General features: G+C 47.6%; 2 protein-coding genes across 3 annotated transcripts in view; both read right to left on the bottom strand.

Moving 5' to 3' along the window:
- FAM120A (family with sequence similarity 120 member A) overlaps positions 1–5,662 on the bottom strand; it is a 104,914-nt gene extending 99,252 nt beyond the window's left edge. The window contains exon 1 of one of the 2 annotated variants that reach the window (XM_060015031.1): positions 4,959–5,662. In XM_060015031.1, the coding sequence (XP_059871014.1) occupies positions 4,959–5,432 (474 nt within the window). In that variant the 5' untranslated portion in view covers positions 5,433–5,662. The remainder of the gene's footprint in view (positions 1–4,958) is intronic. The other variant, XM_060015030.1, reaches the window with a different exon arrangement.
- A 5,779-nt stretch (positions 5,663–11,441) lies between these two features.
- LOC132427700 (steroid hormone receptor ERR2-like) lies at positions 11,442–13,940 on the bottom strand. The gene is given in 3 exon segments (XM_060015362.1): positions 11,442–11,840; positions 11,843–12,766; positions 13,905–13,940. Coding segments are annotated over 3 exon segments (1,359 nt in total).
- Between the last annotated feature and the right edge of the window lie 4,121 nt (positions 13,941–18,061).

Genomic DNA, 18,061 nt, shown 5'->3' on the forward strand with positions numbered 1-18,061 from the left:
GTATTAAAAAGAATTAGAACTGTAAGTATAGAAATGAAAAGATTTTTTACACACTTATAAAAAAACAAATTGCTGAATAATGTAGTGATCGCATTAATGTTAAAAACTAAAACTATTTTGACAACATATGATATATAATATAAAATATACATAGGCACCTGCTGTGGAAAATAGTATGGTGATTCCTCGAGAAATTAAATATAAAATTACCAAGTGATCCAGCAATTCCACTCCTGGGTACATACCCCAAAGAACTGAAAGCGGTGACTCCCGACAGATTTTTGTACACCCATATTCACAGCAGCACTATTCATTAGTCACAACAGCCAAAGGGGGAAGCAACCCAAGAATCCATAAACTAAATGTGGTCCATCCACAGAATAGAGTATTTTTCAGCCTTATAAGGGAAGGAAATTCTGACACAACATTACAATATGGATGAACCTTGAAGACATTATGGCTAAGAGAAATAAGCCAGTCACAAAACTGGTACACTTGAAGAAAATAAATATTTTTAAATAAGTATTTTAAATGTATGGCTGGTTTGAGTTATAATGTGGTCGATTCTGAATTGTAAGTATTCCCTGATCAATTAGAGATCTTTAAGAATAACAGTACATTGCTAGTTTTCAGTGTCTCTTGGATAGAAACTGTGCTGCCTGGAAAAAGCAGCAGAGGCGTTTTGCTATCAGATCTGACCTAAGAGTGAACTGCAGGTAGGCACACCCCACAGCATTCTTACACAATGAAACTGAACTTTGACTTCAGCACACCACTTCCCTCTTGAAGAGGTTACTGGTTACTTGTCCCCAGACGTTGCTCAATCAGCAATCGCAATCCGTTTCTTCCCATATTAACAAAATACTGAGGGCTAAATGAGACAGCACTGTGAGAGATGACCTAGCATGGGACTGGCACCCTACAAAGTATACAAAGAAAGAGATCATCATCCCAAGATCTCAGGCCACAGCCTAATCTCACATTCTTCCAGTGACTTAAAACATGAGCTCTGCTTTATGTAAGATCTGAGTAAATACCCCAGAGTACCGATTCAGGATAAGATTTCAAGGACTTCATTATAAACCTGCACATCAACACCACAAGTCTTGAGGCAGAAACATTTAGTAAAGCTCCAGGCATCTAATGCCACCAAGATTTTAAAATCAACATCAGTCCTCACCAAGTTTCAAAGGTTATGATGACTCAAGGCACACAAGAGGAAATGCTCCTAGTAACTAACAGAAGCCAAGTTCAGGCTGGGCAGTTTAATGACCTGAACAAAATTAGCTGATGTGTGGGCCAACTTCTAATGGTTAAAGAAATGCAATTATTACTTTAGCAAAGACATACTCTTCTAAGCCAAAGAAGATTTCTCTAAGCAAAGCTGACGGGAAATTAAGACTTTCTGCCAGTTTGCAGAACCCTGGAGACGGCCAATACGATGGTAGATTTTTATAAGAAAAATGCCTCATATGCCCAACATTATATATAGTGAGATGTTTGCATCAATTCCTTTGCCAATTTTTATTTAATCTTAAAAAAAATACAAATATCATACAGTAAAATTAACTTTTATTTACTTTTGATGTATAGTTCTATGATTTTAAAACATGCTACCAGGGCTTCCCTGGTGGCGCAGTAGTTGAGAGTCCGCCTGCCGATGCAGGGGACACGGGCTCGTGCCCCGGTCTGGGAAGATCCCACATGCCGAGGAACGGCTGGGTCCGTGAGCCATGGCCGCTGAGCCTGCGCATCCGGAGCCTGTGCTCCGCAACGGGAGGGGCCACAACGGTGAGAGGCCCGTGTACCACACACACACACAAAAAAAATGCTACCACCACTACCATCAGGTTACAGAACAGTTCCATCACCCCAAAAAGCTCCCTCCTGCTGTCCCTTTATATTCACACCCTCAGGCAACCACTCATCGGGTCCCCATCACTACAGCCTTATCTTCAAGAGAATGTCATATAAATAGAACCATACCTTTTGAGCCTGGCTTCTTTCACTCAACATGAAGCTATAAAGACTCATCCAAGTTGTATGTATCAGTAGTTTCTCCCTTTTTATTGCTAAGTAGTATTGCACAGTACCATAGCTTAACTATTCACCTATTAAAGGATATTTTGGTTGTTTCCAGTTTTGGCTATTATGAATAAAACTGCTAACATTCAGGTTCAGTTTTTGTGTGAATAATAGTTTCATTAGGAAAATACCCAGGAGTACAACTGCTGGACCACATGGTAAATGCATTTTATAAGAAACTAAGGGAGCTGTTTTTTAGGGTGGCGTGCCATCTTGCATTCCCACCAGCCATGTGGGACGATTCCAATTGCTCAGCATTCTTGCCAGCACTTGGCATTGCCAGAATTATTTATTTTAGCCATTCTAACAAGTATGTAGTGATATGCCATCACGGTTTTAATTCACTTAACCATTTAATGGGCATTTTTAAAAAACAGTACACTCCCTTAGAGAATGCTGAACATAAATTTTTCTGGCTCAAAATCATCCTCATAGAGTAAACCATACTGCCCTCAGGGGCTACTGAAGTACATAGGGTTGTTTTCTTTTTTCTAAGGAAGCCCCAGAATTATGTGTGTTTTTTATAGCTTTTTCTATCTTCTCCCTTGTGAAGTGTCACTTCCTTCTATTAATGGTGCGCCTGCCTGGCAGACTTTCCTCTGCACCCTTTTCTCAAGCTAAGTTTAGAAATAGATAACTAAGCTTATCAGAATTACATCTAAAAAGGAGAGGGCAGTCTACAAGGGAGAGAAGTTGATTCTTCAAGGAAGAAACAGAAAGCTTTTTTTTTTCCTTTTTGGGTCACTATACCAAAGCTTCCTGACCTCTCATTTGGCTGCTGAGAAATTTTTAGTAGCTGGATTTCTTAGGCATTTTCCAAAAAGGTGAGGCTGCCAGTTAAGTGCCCACCAAGGAATTGAGTCTTTACTATATTAAGCTGTAAAATTAACACTATATTGTGGTTCTATATCAGGAGTTAAAAGCTTATCTAAAGCAAAATAATTATAGACTCAATTATATCTTGAGTGCAGAAACCTAAGTGGAAGAAATGATCTTAAATCTAGTTTCTTACTAACTTACACATTGGTCAAAATTCTGGGCATCCAGCAGGTAAGTGAGACATTTACAGGGGCACAAAGATAAATACCAAGAAATTTTACAATTAAAAAAGAATTTAGCAGTTCTTTCAAAAGATACAGTGACTGTGTACAAACACTGACTCTGATCCTAAGTAAAATTTACGGTGTTCCTTTGAAAGCCACTTCACTAGAAAGCTCATTGTCTTTCCAGTAGTAGTTTCCATCTCTGAACAAGATAAAACTGTTAACACTCAGGGCATCTTCTGGAGGTGGATCACACCTGGGAGTCGGCACTGTCTTCTCTGAGAGCCCAGGCTCCAGGGCAGAAAATGCCAGCAGCAGTCCCTGGCTCTCAGCCGAACTTCCCCAGGGACGCAGGCTAGGTCTCTGCCATACTCACAGACCAATCGCCGCTCTTCCAGCAGCCTCGACCCGCACACTTAGAAACCCTGTCGCCAATTGCAACAGGATCGGGGTGGGACTTCCGCTATCACTTTAGGCTTAACCACCACCATCTCAGCACAGGCAAGAGCAATCAGGAAGTTTGAATTTCACAAACTTTGGGAACAAGCACAGTTTCAAGCAGAAATAAAGGAATGACAAACACGTTGGAAGGCAGAGTGGCAAAAGTCAGAAAACCAAAACATTCCCCCTAAAAATTTTAAACAAAGAACAATCAAAAAGGAAGCAATCAAAATTCAAGTCAAGGGTCATTGATTTGCATGTTATCTCTGCCGTGGCTGCTAGGTCCTCAAGCACTCCTTGGCCTGGGTTCTGGAAGGAGACCTCTGCCAAAAGGACAGCAGAATGCCGGACAGTCAAAGCTCTGATTACCTGAGTGCACAGCCCAAAGTGGTGGAGTCCTCACTGTGCAGAGAGAAATAAATCCTGGAAACTCTGATTCACATTCTCTTTGCCCTGACTCTGAACTACTCTCTTCACTTCAGATACACAGAACCAAAGACTTTTTCACGTAGACTCTAAGTCACAGAACTGACAAAATTTCAGCATGTCAAAATTTATGATTCTTTGAAATCTAACACACACGAAAATCCGACAATTTCTCTAAAAACTGTCATCTTCCAGGGAACCTGGACCCAGCCCTGCGTTCTCAAGAAGAGGCTAACTCCACAGGCCTTGCCCAGGTCACAGCCCCCAGCTGAGCCGGGGTGACAGCAGTAGGCAGACCTTCCATCCACCCTCAGTGGCTGGAGACCCCTTTCTGTCGCCATCTAGCCCACTTGCTCCCCCAAAAAACCTGTTGCTGTTCAAGCCCTGCTAAAGAAAAACCAGCGTCTCATAAAAGTTCAGGTTAGTAATCTACCTGCTTCAAAGAGTGGAGGAATACTCCGGATCTCAGCGATGGTGGCACTGCACCCTCCAAGCCTGCAGCTATCCGCTGGTCTTAAGGTTCTCGGACGGCCTGGAGCAGCCGAAGTCCCCAGACCCCGGGCACTCGCAGCCGCCGGCCGGGCTCCAGGCCGCGCGTCCATTTTGCAGCAGTTCAGACCGGGAGGGGAGAGGCGCCTGCAGTCCCCCGGACCAGACCCCGAACCCTGCCCAGCTCCAACTTCAGATCCCGACCCGCTCGGACCCCAGACCCCAACCCCGGCCCAAGCCCGCACCCCAGACCCCGACTCAGGCCCAGACCTCTGGCCCGCTCCTTCTCTGTTACCCCAAACTCCAGTCCAACCCCGACCTCGGACTCCAGATCCCGACCCACCCTGACTCTGAATTCGAGCGACTCCGGCCCCACGCCCACGCAGACCCCAGCCCAGCCCCGGCCTCCAACCCCGCCCCCGGCCCCCAGGCCCACGCGGACCCCGGCCAGCCTGCCCGCCCGGCGGGCCGCACCTTGACGTGGAAGCGGATGAGCGCCAGGCGGATGCAGTGCGCCATGCAGACGGGTGGCAGGAACCAGACCTTGGGCGGCGGGGTGCCCTTGTTCTGGACATGGCTGACGATCTGCTGCGCCGTCTGGCGCTCGTTGCCCTGCCGCTTGACCCACTCGTGCAGCCGCGCCTTCTCTAGCGCGCCGTTGAAGAAGACGAAGAGCTCGATGTTGCCGCCGAAGCAGGCCTTGGCTAGCGCGGCCAGGTAGCCGAGCATGTGGTTCCACTGGCCGCCGCTCACCCAGTCGGTGTAGAAGCCGCCGTAGAGGCGATGCAGGCAGTTGTCGGCGTCCACCAGCAGGCGCAGCGGCGTGTGCGGGGGCCGCTGCCGCCCGCCGCCCACCAGGCTGCCCCGGGCCAGTTTCTGCAGCTCCACCGGCACCACGGCGCTCGGGCAGTGCTTCTCGATGTAGTCCTGGAAGCCCTGCACGCCCATGGCGGCGGCGGCGGCGGCGGCGGCGGCGGCGGGCGCGGGGCGGCGGGGCGGCGGGGCCGGGGGCGGCGGGGCCGTGGCGCTGGCCTGGGCCGGGGCGGCGGGCTCTAGGGGGGGCCGGGCCGGGCCGCGGGCGCGCTCATGGCCGCTGCTGCCGCCATGTGCTACCGCCTCCCAGGGCCATGGCGGGGAGGGACCTGCGCCGTGCGCCGCTCCAGGCCCAGGCCAGGCTGAGGCGGCCTCGCGCGGGCGGGCGGGCGGCGGCGGAGGGGCGGGGCGATGCCAGCTGACTTACGTGGGCCGGCGGAAGGGGCGGAAGAGGCGGTGCCGCGGCTGAGCTGCCGGTACTACGGACGGAGCGGTCGGTATACTGAGGGCCAGGACTCCGAACCTGAATCCCAGTCCCAGACCGAGGAGGACAGACCGGGGAGAGTCCGCGAGGTCCAGTCCAGGGAAGGGGGCGCCGGGCCCAAGCGGCGCCTCTGGGCCTGCGCGAGCTCCCGGGAGGTCCCAGAGCGGTGGCCTCATCTCGTCCCCTTCCTGGTCTCCCAGAGCTGTTCACCCGAGGAGGCCACATCCCCGGCTCCAGGATCTGGTCACCCCGAGACGGCCTTATACCCAGAAGCCGGTCAGGCAGCCCTCTCCCCGTACCCGCTCGGAGGCGGTCACCCCGAGGAGTCCGCGTTCGGTCCTCGGGATCTGGTCACCCTGAAGAGGCCTCATCCCGGAAGCCGGTCACCCCGAGAAGGCCCGGTCCCGTCGTTGGTCACCCTAAGGAAGCCCCATCTTAGTCCCCGGGTCCAGTCATTCCGAGGAGGCCCTGTCTCGTCCCCAAGGACCGGTCAGAGGAGGCCCCTTCCTATCCCAGTGCCCTGAGGAGCCCTAATCCCTGGGGTCTGGTCACCCCAAAGAGGTCCCGTCCTCGTCCCGGGGGGACCAGTCATCCTGAGGTGGGACCAGTGCCCTGGCCGGGGTGGCTGCAGAGGGAAAGTGGGCAGGCTGGTCAGGAACTGGAAGTTGGGTGCATCTGGGAGGGAGGAGGGAGCAGAAGCCACTGTCCCCAATGGAGAAAGGAATAAGTCTCTGCGCTGTGTCCCCAAGTGTAGTTACCGAGTTCGAGAAATGATCACCTGCTCTCTCAACCTTAATCGCGTTCGTATCTTTAATTAACTTGGGAAATAACTCTCCAGACTTGGTTGTTCACAAGGAGTGGAGTCGTAATTCTGAGGAAGTTGGAAAGGTGGCAGATTGACCCCACTGCCCCCTGGGTTTACTGCTTTTCTGGGAGAAATAGGGTGGTGTGAGCCGGGACCCTCACTGGAGCTCCCTTTTAGGTAGCAGGGTTCCCTACAGGCAGATCTGACTCAACCCACTCAGAGTGGTTTCACTGTCTGAAGGAGCCTCGGGCTCCCCTTTTTCATTTTCACACCAGTAACAGATTTCATGGCCCAGACACTGAACTGACAATCTATAATGTAGTATACAAGTAGCCTTAGTGTCAGATAATCACCGAAGAGACTTTAAAAATAGATCTGTTACAGCATGTGAAATGCCTCCTTTCTATTTAGTTCCAACTGTGGAATGCCTATCTTCCCTAACTCTCGCTTTCCTGAGGCTGAGCAACCCCTCCTAAGGAAAATGATTTAAATCCTTCTTGCTGTAGTAGCATCTTCTGGAAAGAGATCCTTTCATGACTTCTGTCCCAGAGCTCAGCAGTAATTGCTTTTTAAATGAGGTTAATACTATAAGTGTATTATGCTTCAATAAAATGGTTTTTAAAACAGATTAATGTCTTACAGAATGAATCATTTAAAAACTCAGAACTCTTTGAAGTTTGGAAGTGGTGTTTTTACTTACCTCCTGTCCTCCTGTCTGTTCTTTTTTCTGGAGAAACCTCTGTAGAGGAGCAGGCCCCAACAGCAGGTGCAGAGCAGATGGAGCCTGCACCCATGTAGGTTCCAAGAAGCATCCATACTCTCTGTCCCCGAAAAGGCAAGTTGAATTTTTCCATTTCTTATAACTTCACCTCAAGTATAGGCCAGTATGATATACACATAAGTAAAATGCTCTTGGTGTTTTGATAAGTATGTTTAATTTTTAAAAAACAGACTTTGGCAAGTTAAGCCACTTACTCATACACAAAATTAGAGATGAAGCCAGGATTATGTTATTTAGCCATTTAAAGCCACGTTAAATACTGACACCACAAATATTCAAATTTCCTTCTATAATCCACTGTAGGTTCACAAGATTAGGAGTATTAATTTTAATCACTCATTGTAATTTAATTTATAGCATTGCATTCCATATTTAATTTTGCTATGTACTGTTTTTATTTCTTTTAAATGTGCTTGCTTTTAACATTTTAGATGCTTTGGTGCCAGTGTCTGGGGTTCTGAGAATAAATTTATTTTCACCTTAAGACAGTATAGAGGACTAAGGTTCTGGAGTCAGACTACCAAACTTGTCTAGTCCTACCTCTGTGCCCTGGCATAAATTACTTAAACTTTTAAAACCTTGCTTTCTATCATCTGTACAATGAGGATATTAATAGTATCTACCTTCCAGATCATTATAAGGATTAAATCATACAATTTGTGTGCTTACCACAGAGCAAATGCTCAATAAATGTTGGCTTTTGTAACTATTACTTACACATCCTATAATTGTATAAAATTTATCCTTGAGAACATGGATCAGTTATCTTACTTTTTGAAACCTTAAAATTCATTTTCATAAGTATAAAACATAAATTCATTTATGCTTACTTTCCCTGTTTAAGTATGTGTTCACATTAAAAAAAACTAACTCTCGTATGTTTTGAGTAACATTGTTAGTGGCTGGCAAGATGTTTGGCTGACAAATATTTTATATAATCTTCAAATTCAGAGGTTGGTTGAAGTTAAATTTTTTAAGTATCAAGGTAAAAGCAAACATCTGTATTTAAAATTTAATAAAAATTATAATATCTTCTTGGGTTCACAATATATGATAACTAATGGGTGGGGACTTTCCTATATGCAACCACCTTTATCTTTCGACATTTCACTTAGAGCATATGAGAAAACTTTTTTTTTTTTTTCCCATGGTTGGATTTTTTTCATTTTATTTCTTGGTTCATTTCAATGACCTGTATCATGAGAGTACAACTGAGCAGGGCTATTTCATCTTTACAGATTTTCTGGGAACAGCGGATTTGCGGGTAAACTTCAGTTTTGCTCTGTTTGGGGGGATGGGGTGTCCTAAACTCTCCTTGCTCCACTGTCTTCCACTAGGTCAGCGCCCGCCCCCCTCTTCCCAGGGAGGTCCCAAAGCTAGCTAGACTTCCAACTAAGAAGTTGGCTCCTAAACTTTTTCTCTGAATGCCAATGGATCCATCAAGTACACATCAGGGCCTTTCCCATTGGACAGAATTCTCATCATTACTGATACATTTCCTGTTGCCACTGGCGTTTTTTAAGTGTAAAAGCAGCAGCAGCAGCAGGATCCATCTCGTTAGCATCAAGCCATCAGGACCACTACCCCCTCTTTGCTTTAAAGGGGCTCTGATGCCGGGACACTTGCAGATGTATGTGATCCGGCGAGGCAAAGCTGCCCTGTGTACAGAACACCCCACCCACCGCAAACCAGTTGTTGCACTGTTAGCCAGAGTTGCTTTTTCTAGAAAAGATGGATTGCAAAGGCCAGTTGTGCACAAGCCCCTGCCACAGCTCACAGCTTGGGCCCTCATGCTTGAGCAGTGACGCTACAGAGGGTGGGGTGATGAGGTGCGACTCTCTGCCCCACCTCCTCGAGCACACAGCACAGTGAGGGGCTAGGGGAAGCTCCCGCAGAGCAGACCCCAAGTTCTCGCACCGTACCATCTCCCTAGTCCAGACTTCATGGCATGGCCCCCGGTGGCTAAGTTAGGCCTGGGTTTTACCCCTGGTCCCTTAGAGGCACCTGTGCATCTGTCCACCCAGATTGGAGACTGCACAGAGAGCTAGGGCTGAAGCATCCCAGATCATTCCAATGCTGACTGACAAGTGACTGTGGCCATCCCCATAGGCAAAAGGGACAGGGGGCACACTTTGCTGGTCTGTGAAGTCTCTTGGAACCCCTGACATTTTCTATGTGAAGGTATCTGAGAGCAGCTGCTAGGATTTAGCCAACCCTCCTGCCTGGGGTGACCTCAGCACGTCCCAGCAAAAGTTCAGAAAGAGCGGTGTCTCGGGGTAGAGAGGTGGAACCAGCAGTAGCTGCTTCCCTTGGAAAGCTGCGAGGCTGTGGCGGAGGGCACCTGGCCTCCTGGTCCTAGCGACGGGTGGGTGGGATCTGCCTGCCTCTCCATGTGACAAGAGGTCGGGTTAGAATGTGTGTGGATTCCCCAGGGATGTGCCCCAGGGGGAATGCTCTTATCCCTGCTTTAGAAGGCAGCTGATTGGAAGAAGCTTCTCCATAATGCTCAAAACCTTTCACCCTCGGGAGATCCTCTGAGCGGCCCTCAGCCAACCCCGTGAGCACCAGATGGCATGTTCAAGGCTGCCCCCGACCTACCACAAGTGGGTGAGAACAAACTTTCATAGCCACTCACAGAAATGGGTGACCAACTGTCCCCATTTGGGCAGGACTGAGGGGTTTCCTGGGAAATGGACTTCCAGTGCCAGAACCGGTCCTGGGCAAACTGGGGTGGCTGTCACCTTACACAGCAGCCTGGAGGACTGATGGGGGGCCGGAGTAGTTGTCCTGCCAGAAAGCTGGTCTTCTAAGTGCACCCAGGGAGCTATGCTACACCTCCTTAGGCCAAGGATGGCAGGAGCAACCCCTCCTGTGGCGCTGATTCACCCAGCCCTTGGGATGCAGGGGAGGGGGCTTCGGTGTCCACTGCCCCTGGATACCAGGAAAGATCAGGCAGGCTGGTGACCTCCACCGAGCCTCTGTCTTCAGGATTCCCCCGCCTGCTCATCTCTGCTTCTGGGCCTTTGTGTGCTCGGCAAAGATTGGTTTGGGCCTCTCCCTATCCTGACCCGGTCCTCCCAGGGCTGCCAGAATCAAGTGCCCAGGGTGCCCTCAGACGGGGTCAGGCCCCTGCATCTCCCTCGTTTCCCAAGGCCTACCTGCTCTGGACCTGCCCCAGGGGAGTGGGAGAAGCCAGAAGAAGGGGGAGCGCTGGGGAGTGTTGCCTGGACCCTGCTCTTCTCTGAGCCAGCACCATTCCCACCCACGGGCCCTGAAGTCTTGGCTGGCTGAACCCACTGTGAGAGTGAGCTCTGAGGTAGGGCAGGAAGTAGCAGCAGGACTCCTGGGGAAGAGAGGGGGAGGACAGGCCCTGGGGCCGCAGTGACAGGCAGGCGGGGGGAGGGGGGGGGCGCACCGAGGGGTGGGGTCACCAGGAAAACGCATGAGTTCTGGCGCTACTCTCCTGATGGTGAGCCGGGCCTGGGAGCTTAGAGGAAGGATGGAGGGAGGGAGCCGTCTGAACTGTGGAAGGCGTAGGGCCTCTTGAGGGGCCCCACAGAACCCCAGAGTAGGCAGCACCGCTGCAAGAAAGTAACTGCCCTCTGGGAGAGGGAAACCTCCAGAAGGTACCCCACTTGAGTATGCCAGAGTCCTGGGCGCTAAGCACTGCCCACGCAGGCCATGGACAGAGGACAGGGGGTCGGGCATGGGGTTAGGAAATGTGTTATGTTAGTGCTGCCTCTTGGTGATTTGGCAGGGAGAGGGGGCACTTCCTCGGTGGCCTCCAGCCTCAGGGGAGTCAGCTCTGGCCCAGGCCTCAGCGTTGCCCGTGGCGGAGGAAAAACATACCAAAGAAAAAGCCTGTTACAGATGAGCCCTGCGCCCTGCCCTCCCATCCCCGTTCCCTACCCCACAGCACCCAGGGCTCTGCACACAGCCAGGAGGCCAGGAGCCCCTTCCTCTGGGACTGCTCGCGGCCATGATACAGGACTTGAATGTTGAGGCTGGTGGCTGTGGAGGTCTCCCCGTCGGTTTGTCTGTCCTTGGGTGGGAGTCGGTCCTTGGGCCAGGCCATCAGACCTTGGCCTCCAGCATCTCCAGGAAGAGTTTGTGCATGGGCACCTTGCCTTGCAGTTTGAGGCTGTAGAAGTGCTTCACGGCCTTGGCAGCTGTCTGCCGAAGCAGGGGCAGCGTCAGCAGCAACTTGCTCATCCTCCATGGCTTCTCGTGGCGCTGGCACAGCTCGTAGTCCTGCAGCGCCTCATGCAGCAGGTCCTGCAGCTTCTGGACCGCCTCCAGATCCTCGATGTACATGGAATCTGAGTTGGCCAGGGCCAGGGCCTTGAGCGTCACAATCTCCTCCTTCACCTTGAGCTTCTTGTAGCTGTGCACCAGCTGTAGGATGGCCCGGTAGAGCTCCAGCAGTACCGCGAGGCGGGAGCGCTCCTCGTCCGTGATATAGTCCTCAGCATATAGTCCTCAGCATATACCAGCTTATCGTCATGGGGCAGCGAGCGGTGCACGCTGCCCAGGATGAGGATCTCCATCCAGGCACTCTGTGGCAGACTCATCTGGTCCCCCAGAGAGAGGTTGGAGAAGCCTGGGATGTGCTTGGCCCAGCCAATAATGACCACGAGCTCCCTGTCTGCCAGATCACAGAGAGTGGTCAGAGCCTTGATGTCACCCTCTGGCATGCCAGGGGGTGGCATGGCGTAGAGTTTGTCCGGCTCAGCCACCAGCAGGTAGGAGGCGATTTTAGTCAATGGCTTTTTAGCAGGAGGAGAAATCTGTAAGCTCAGATACGGGCTGCTCTCTGAGTCCAGCCGGCGCTTGTATTTCTGGCGGCCTCCACGCACTCGGTCAAGGCGCACACCTTCCTTCAGCATTATCCCCACTTTGAGGCATTTCCCCACTTTGAAGCGACAGGCCTGGCAGGACTCGCGCCTCCGTTTCGTGATCTCACACTCGTTGGTGGCCGGGCAGCTGTACTCAATGTTCCCTTGGATGGTCCTCTTGAAGAAAGCCTTGCAGGCCTCACAGGAGGCCACGCTGTAGTGGTAGCCGGAGGCGATGTCCCCACACACGAGGCACAGGCTCTTGGGGATGGCGTTGAGCATGTACTGGCACTTGATGGCCGAGTCCTCCATGATGCCGCCGGCACAGTCCTCGTAGCCCTTGCGGTAGGGGGTGCCTCCCAGCCCGGTGCCCACGAACATGGGCAGCAAGTCCAGACTGTTGGCGTGGGCGCCCAGGGCCAGGCCGAAGCCGCCGCTGGCGTCGGACGAGCCGCTGGGGCTGTGGTGGCTGAGGGCATCGATGCCCGAGGACGGGCTAGACGGCTCGGTCTTGATGAAGGAGCCGCAGCTGGAGACCAGGTGCCGGTCGTCTGCGGATATTCTCTAGAAAACTTTGAATTTCACTAAGAGATTGCCCCACAAGCAAGAAAAAAAATCTGAAAAATAAACAAAAATGCTAAAAAGGACATGGCCCCAGGCTTTATAAAAATTACAAAAAGAAATTTCGGAAAAAAAGTTATGATTAATAGACAAAGAGAGCCAACCCATGTATGCAAAAATTACTGATGTGTGGAAAACCAATGACAGAAATACTTATTTTCAGCTCTTTCACATTTTAGCCAATTTAGTTTTGATCAATTAATCTATAGCCCAAAGTAGGAAAATATTGTCTATCTTATTTACGTGATTCTTTCCCAATTAAAGTGTTTTGTAGTAGAATGAACTTTACTTAATATTCTACTTAGCTGAGGCTTCTATCCACTAAAAGGTTAAGCTTTCAGTGTTTCAACTAAGGTGACTGAGACCCATGTAAACATTAGCATATAGTAGGAGAACAGCAGGCTGGGGCTCAGCATGAAATGTGTGACCCTAGAAGAGAGCAAATTAATCTCTGCTTGGGATTTGAACATGTAATGTTTACCTAGCACTAAGCTCTAATCTGTTAATTGATTGTCAGTTTAAATTACCTGGAAGAACACACAGGTATCTCTACAGTCTTGAGGATTTTGTTGTTTTTGTTTTGGTATTCTGGAATTAAAAAGTGCTTTTTGTCTTTAGTTATGTGGATTAAAAGTCATGTTCTCTTCAGAAGTATGAATACATTTTCTCTTTCAACCATAATTTTTTAAAACAGGTATACATTATAGTTCTAAATTGTACGTCAATGGGAAAGTATAAGTGAATTTCATTAAATGCAAATTTCTAGGGCTTTTCAAGAATAGAGGGAGTTTCCAAATGCGTGGCTGACAAACATTTTACATAATCAGCTGGTTACCATCTCAGCTGAAGGGTTACTGTACTCCTTCATTACTAATTTTCCCTTCCCTATCTAACAACAATTGGGAGCCCTTTGGTGCCCATTTTTTCTGAAGTCTGTAAAGGATTGTCTGTGTTCCCTCTCCACCACTTGTGGAAATACACAGAGGCCTTCCTGGCATTTCCTGTGTATCCAAGACCTCTTCCTCTCCACATCAGTCCTTACCGACAGGAGGCATCAGTCTGCCTTGACTCCCACCCTCACCTCTGGGAGCTGGCTGAGGAGTAAGTAGACAACCATCCGTAGGGATGCTTTGGAAGACGATACTCAGTTGGGCATATATTCTCTCATTTGAATAGAAGAACTTTATAGTCATCCCTTACATACTACCTTATGGAATCTTCAAAAAATAATTTTTTTTTTGACCGCACCGCACCGCACCGCACTGCACCGCTTGCAGGATCTTCAACCAGGTATTGAACCCACGCCCCCTGCAATGGAAGCTCAGAGTCCTAACCACTGGACCACCAGGGAATTCCCCCTCCCCAAATTTTTTTAGTAAACGAAATCTTATTTTTTAACGTGATATAAATCAAATGAAAATTTTATTTTTTTAAACCAGGAATCTCCATTCATAAGTACAAAACCATTTTAAGATATATGTAGAGACTAGTTATCATTAAATGGTCTATTGCATTTGATAAAAACCATAAAAATGTTTCTGGAAAGAGCAGTTCTCTCCCACCAGAATATGAAAAGCACCCAGCCCTGACAAGGCTGGAACACATGAATCTGACCTCCTCCAGGGTGTCTGGGGCCTCAGACAGGTAAGAGCACATAGTCATTCTCTGGAAACTGAGCTGAGGCTCCTGGCACAGACCCTGCTGCCAAAGGAAGAGGCCAGGCTTGCCTTTGGAACTACAAGAATGCAAGTGCCTCCGGAAGACAGGGAGAAAGTTCTGCCTTAAATGCAGATGCCCTCAGGGTGGAGCAGTAGCCTGAGCTTGGGAAAGAGCTGAAGGCAAGAAACAGCCCCTCCTCCCCTGCCCATCACTGCCTCCTCCCCCTCCCTCACTCCTTGCGGGTCCCAGGTAGGTGGTACAGGCAGCACTGGCCCAGGATGGGGGACTGGGGCCTAGAGCTACATCTTCGACTTCAGTGCAACCTGGAATAAGGACTTCAGCACAGTCATGAGACAATGCCTGTTAAGTCTATTTATCTTATAAGAGATACCTACAGTTTTGTCAAAGCAAGAAGCACTATAAATACAATATTTTAAAATAAAAATTTCCATGTCCCTAAAAGAGAAAAGATTATATACTCAATAATCTTATCCTAACATTTATGTTCCTTGAACTGCACTGTTCAATAGAACTTTCTGTGATGAAGGAAGTGAGCTGTACTGTCTAATATGGTAGCCACTAGCCATAGGTGGCTATTGAGCACTCGATGTATACAACTGAGGAACTAAATTTTTAATTTTATTTAATTTTAGTTTAAATAGCTACATGTGTCTAGTGGATACTGTAGCAAAGATCTTAATTCCTAACAAACTGAACAATTGCATCAGTCTGGCCCCATATTAAATTACATTTAATGTCTCCAACCTGATGGTGAAAAGAATATGGCTCCTTTGGTGTTCATATGGTAAGCAAGTACCTAGATTGACCATTTCACCAAAACTATACACAACTTCTTTTTTTTTTTTTGCAGTACGTGGGCCTCTCACTGCTGTGGCCTCTCCTGTTGCAGAGCACAGGCTCCGGACGCGCAGGCTCAACAGCCATGGCTCACGGGCCCAGCCGCTCCACGGCATGTGGGATCTTCCCAGACCGGGTCACGAACCAGTGTACCCTGCATCAGCAGGCAGACTCTCAACCACTGCACCACCAGGGAAGCCCAATATATACAACTTCTGAGAAAGATATCTGGATATCTTTAGGAAGGGAAAAGGAATGCTGAATGTCCAAAATAGATATATGTTCATGACATGCATGATAAGACCCTTCCTATACCCTGTCCTTAAAAGATATAGATACTGTAAAGCCATGCCTTCTGAATTTTAAGCCACTGATTATATACTGAATCACTGGTGAGCTACGTGTCTAAAGAACATGTCCTATTTTTATATGATCCATTTTTCTTTTTTTTTTGACATTTATTTAACTCACTGCAAATTCACTTAACTACCCTAAGAAATCAATATCTATATCTTAACAAAAAAGTTCTCATAAGAAACATCATGGAACCCCTTGCAGCTATCAACATACACCATGATATTTCCATGACCTACAAGTCTAGAAATCTATGCCAAGTAAGGTTAATTTTTAATAGTTTAATCCACTAAGTAGATGCTTATTAAGCATTTATATTTTTCATATTTGTAAAGTACATATTGTGACTCACACTTATATCTTATTCTCCACAAACTCACAGACTACTAAGAAAAGAAAATAATGGCATATATAACTTGTATTACCAAGAAAGATATTGATTAGTACCAATGGGAAAATCAGAGAATATATCCTAGGAGATCATATAAGGAAGAAACTAATTTTAAATTGAAGCTTCAAACTTTCATTTTCAGCCAAGATGAAGTAACAGGAACTGACTACCCTCCCACCTGAAACAATAATAACCAAAAAAACACAGACAACACATGTGAAACAATGGTTCTCAAGACATTGAACATAAGTCAATGAAGGACAGATCCTTGAGAAATGGAAAACAAAGGAGATGAGCCCTACAATTGACCCACCTCACTGCCTGTTGACTTTCCAGGCCATGATATAAGGAAAGGAACCCACAGAGCCTGGCAACCTCCCTAAATTGAGGGGATGAAACTGGGAATCTGGGTTGGTCAAGAGGGCTAGAATTCACAAGGCGGAGTACTGGAAAGAGGAGTGATGTACAGAGACAGGACTCCAGAGATCTGCAGAGACTCCTCCATAAATATTCAGCTGAGAATCAATTAGTGAATACATGTGAGCAAGCTACCTGAGGCAGAGGAAAAATCCATTGGGAAGGATGAAAGGATACAGTGCCTGAAGTTCACTTGAGGCCAGAAGTAGTGCTTGTCCCAACAGATTGGAAAATCACATCATTCAAAAGTCATCAGCTAGAGTACTAAAAAGGCTCTTCTGGTAATGAGATAAAATTAACTCTAGACAAGGATTCTGGGAAGATAATGGAGTAGGAAGCACCAGAAATCTGTCTCCCACCTAGACAACAATGACACTGGCAGAATCTGTCTGATATAACTAATTTGGAACTCTGGAGTCTGTTGAAGACTTACAACTTCTGGGGAAGTCTTGGATGGTAAATTTTGGTTAATTTTAGTCAATTTCAGCTTTTAGCTGACAGTAGTAGCTACACATCCCCACCTCTAGCCACATGGCAGGCATTGAGCAGCTTGCACACAGCTTGCAGGAGCCAGGGTAGACAAAAAGGACCCTGTTCCCCAAATATTGGGGATCTGTGTTCTGGTCACTGATTGCTTCTTCTGATCACAGAGGTGCATGGAAAAAGGTAGGCAGCCATTGTTGCTGCACCTCCCCTCACATACCCCCCCCACCTCACTGCAAGCTTCTCTCCTCTAGCTGAACAGCCTTCTAGGAAATTTAAAGGCCAATACCCTTTTCTCCTGCCTTAATTTTTTGCTTTTCCCCTTTTGGTAGTCAGACATTAATGAATAGGACATTAAAAAAACAACTACATATATGGGGGAAATTAGAAAGCGACTAAATGTGCTCAAAGAAGGGCTCAGAAAAGACCTAAGAAGACATTATTTTTATTTTGAAAAAATGATCAAAACATCAAACCCTGAGGAATGGTGAGAATCTGATTTCCAGAGTTACCAAATTATTAGATTCAAATGTCCAGTGTTCATTCAACAAAAACTCACACAAGGCATACAAAGAATCAGGAAAGTATGGCCAATTCAAAGGAAAAAAATATAATTCAAGAGTCTGTCCATGAAATAGACCTAATGGAATATATATTAAACAAAGACTTTAAAACAACTGTCCTAAGATGCTCAAAGAGCTATATGAAGATGTGGAGGAAGTCAAGAAAATGAGGTGTAAACAAAATAGAAGTATAAATAAAGAGATAGAAAGCCTAAAAATAAATAAAAAAGAAATTCTGGAGCTGAAAAGTACAATAACTGAAATGAAAATTTCACTAGAGGGATTCAAAGGCATTTGAGCAGGCAAAAGAAATAATCAGTGAACTAGAAAATAAGAGAGTGGAAAGTATCCAGGCTGAAGAACAGAAAGAAAAATTGAAGAAAAGAAATGGAGCCTAAGGGAACTGTGAGACATCATAAAACATACCAACCTACTCATCATTGAAGTCCTAGAAGGAGGAGAGAGAGAGAAAGGCACAGAGAGAACGTTGAAGAAATAATGGCTGAAAACTTA

This window comes from Delphinus delphis, chromosome 6 (assembly GCF_949987515.2).
Source record: "Delphinus delphis chromosome 6, mDelDel1.2, whole genome shotgun sequence".
Taxonomy (NCBI): Eukaryota; Metazoa; Chordata; class Mammalia; order Artiodactyla; family Delphinidae; genus Delphinus; species Delphinus delphis.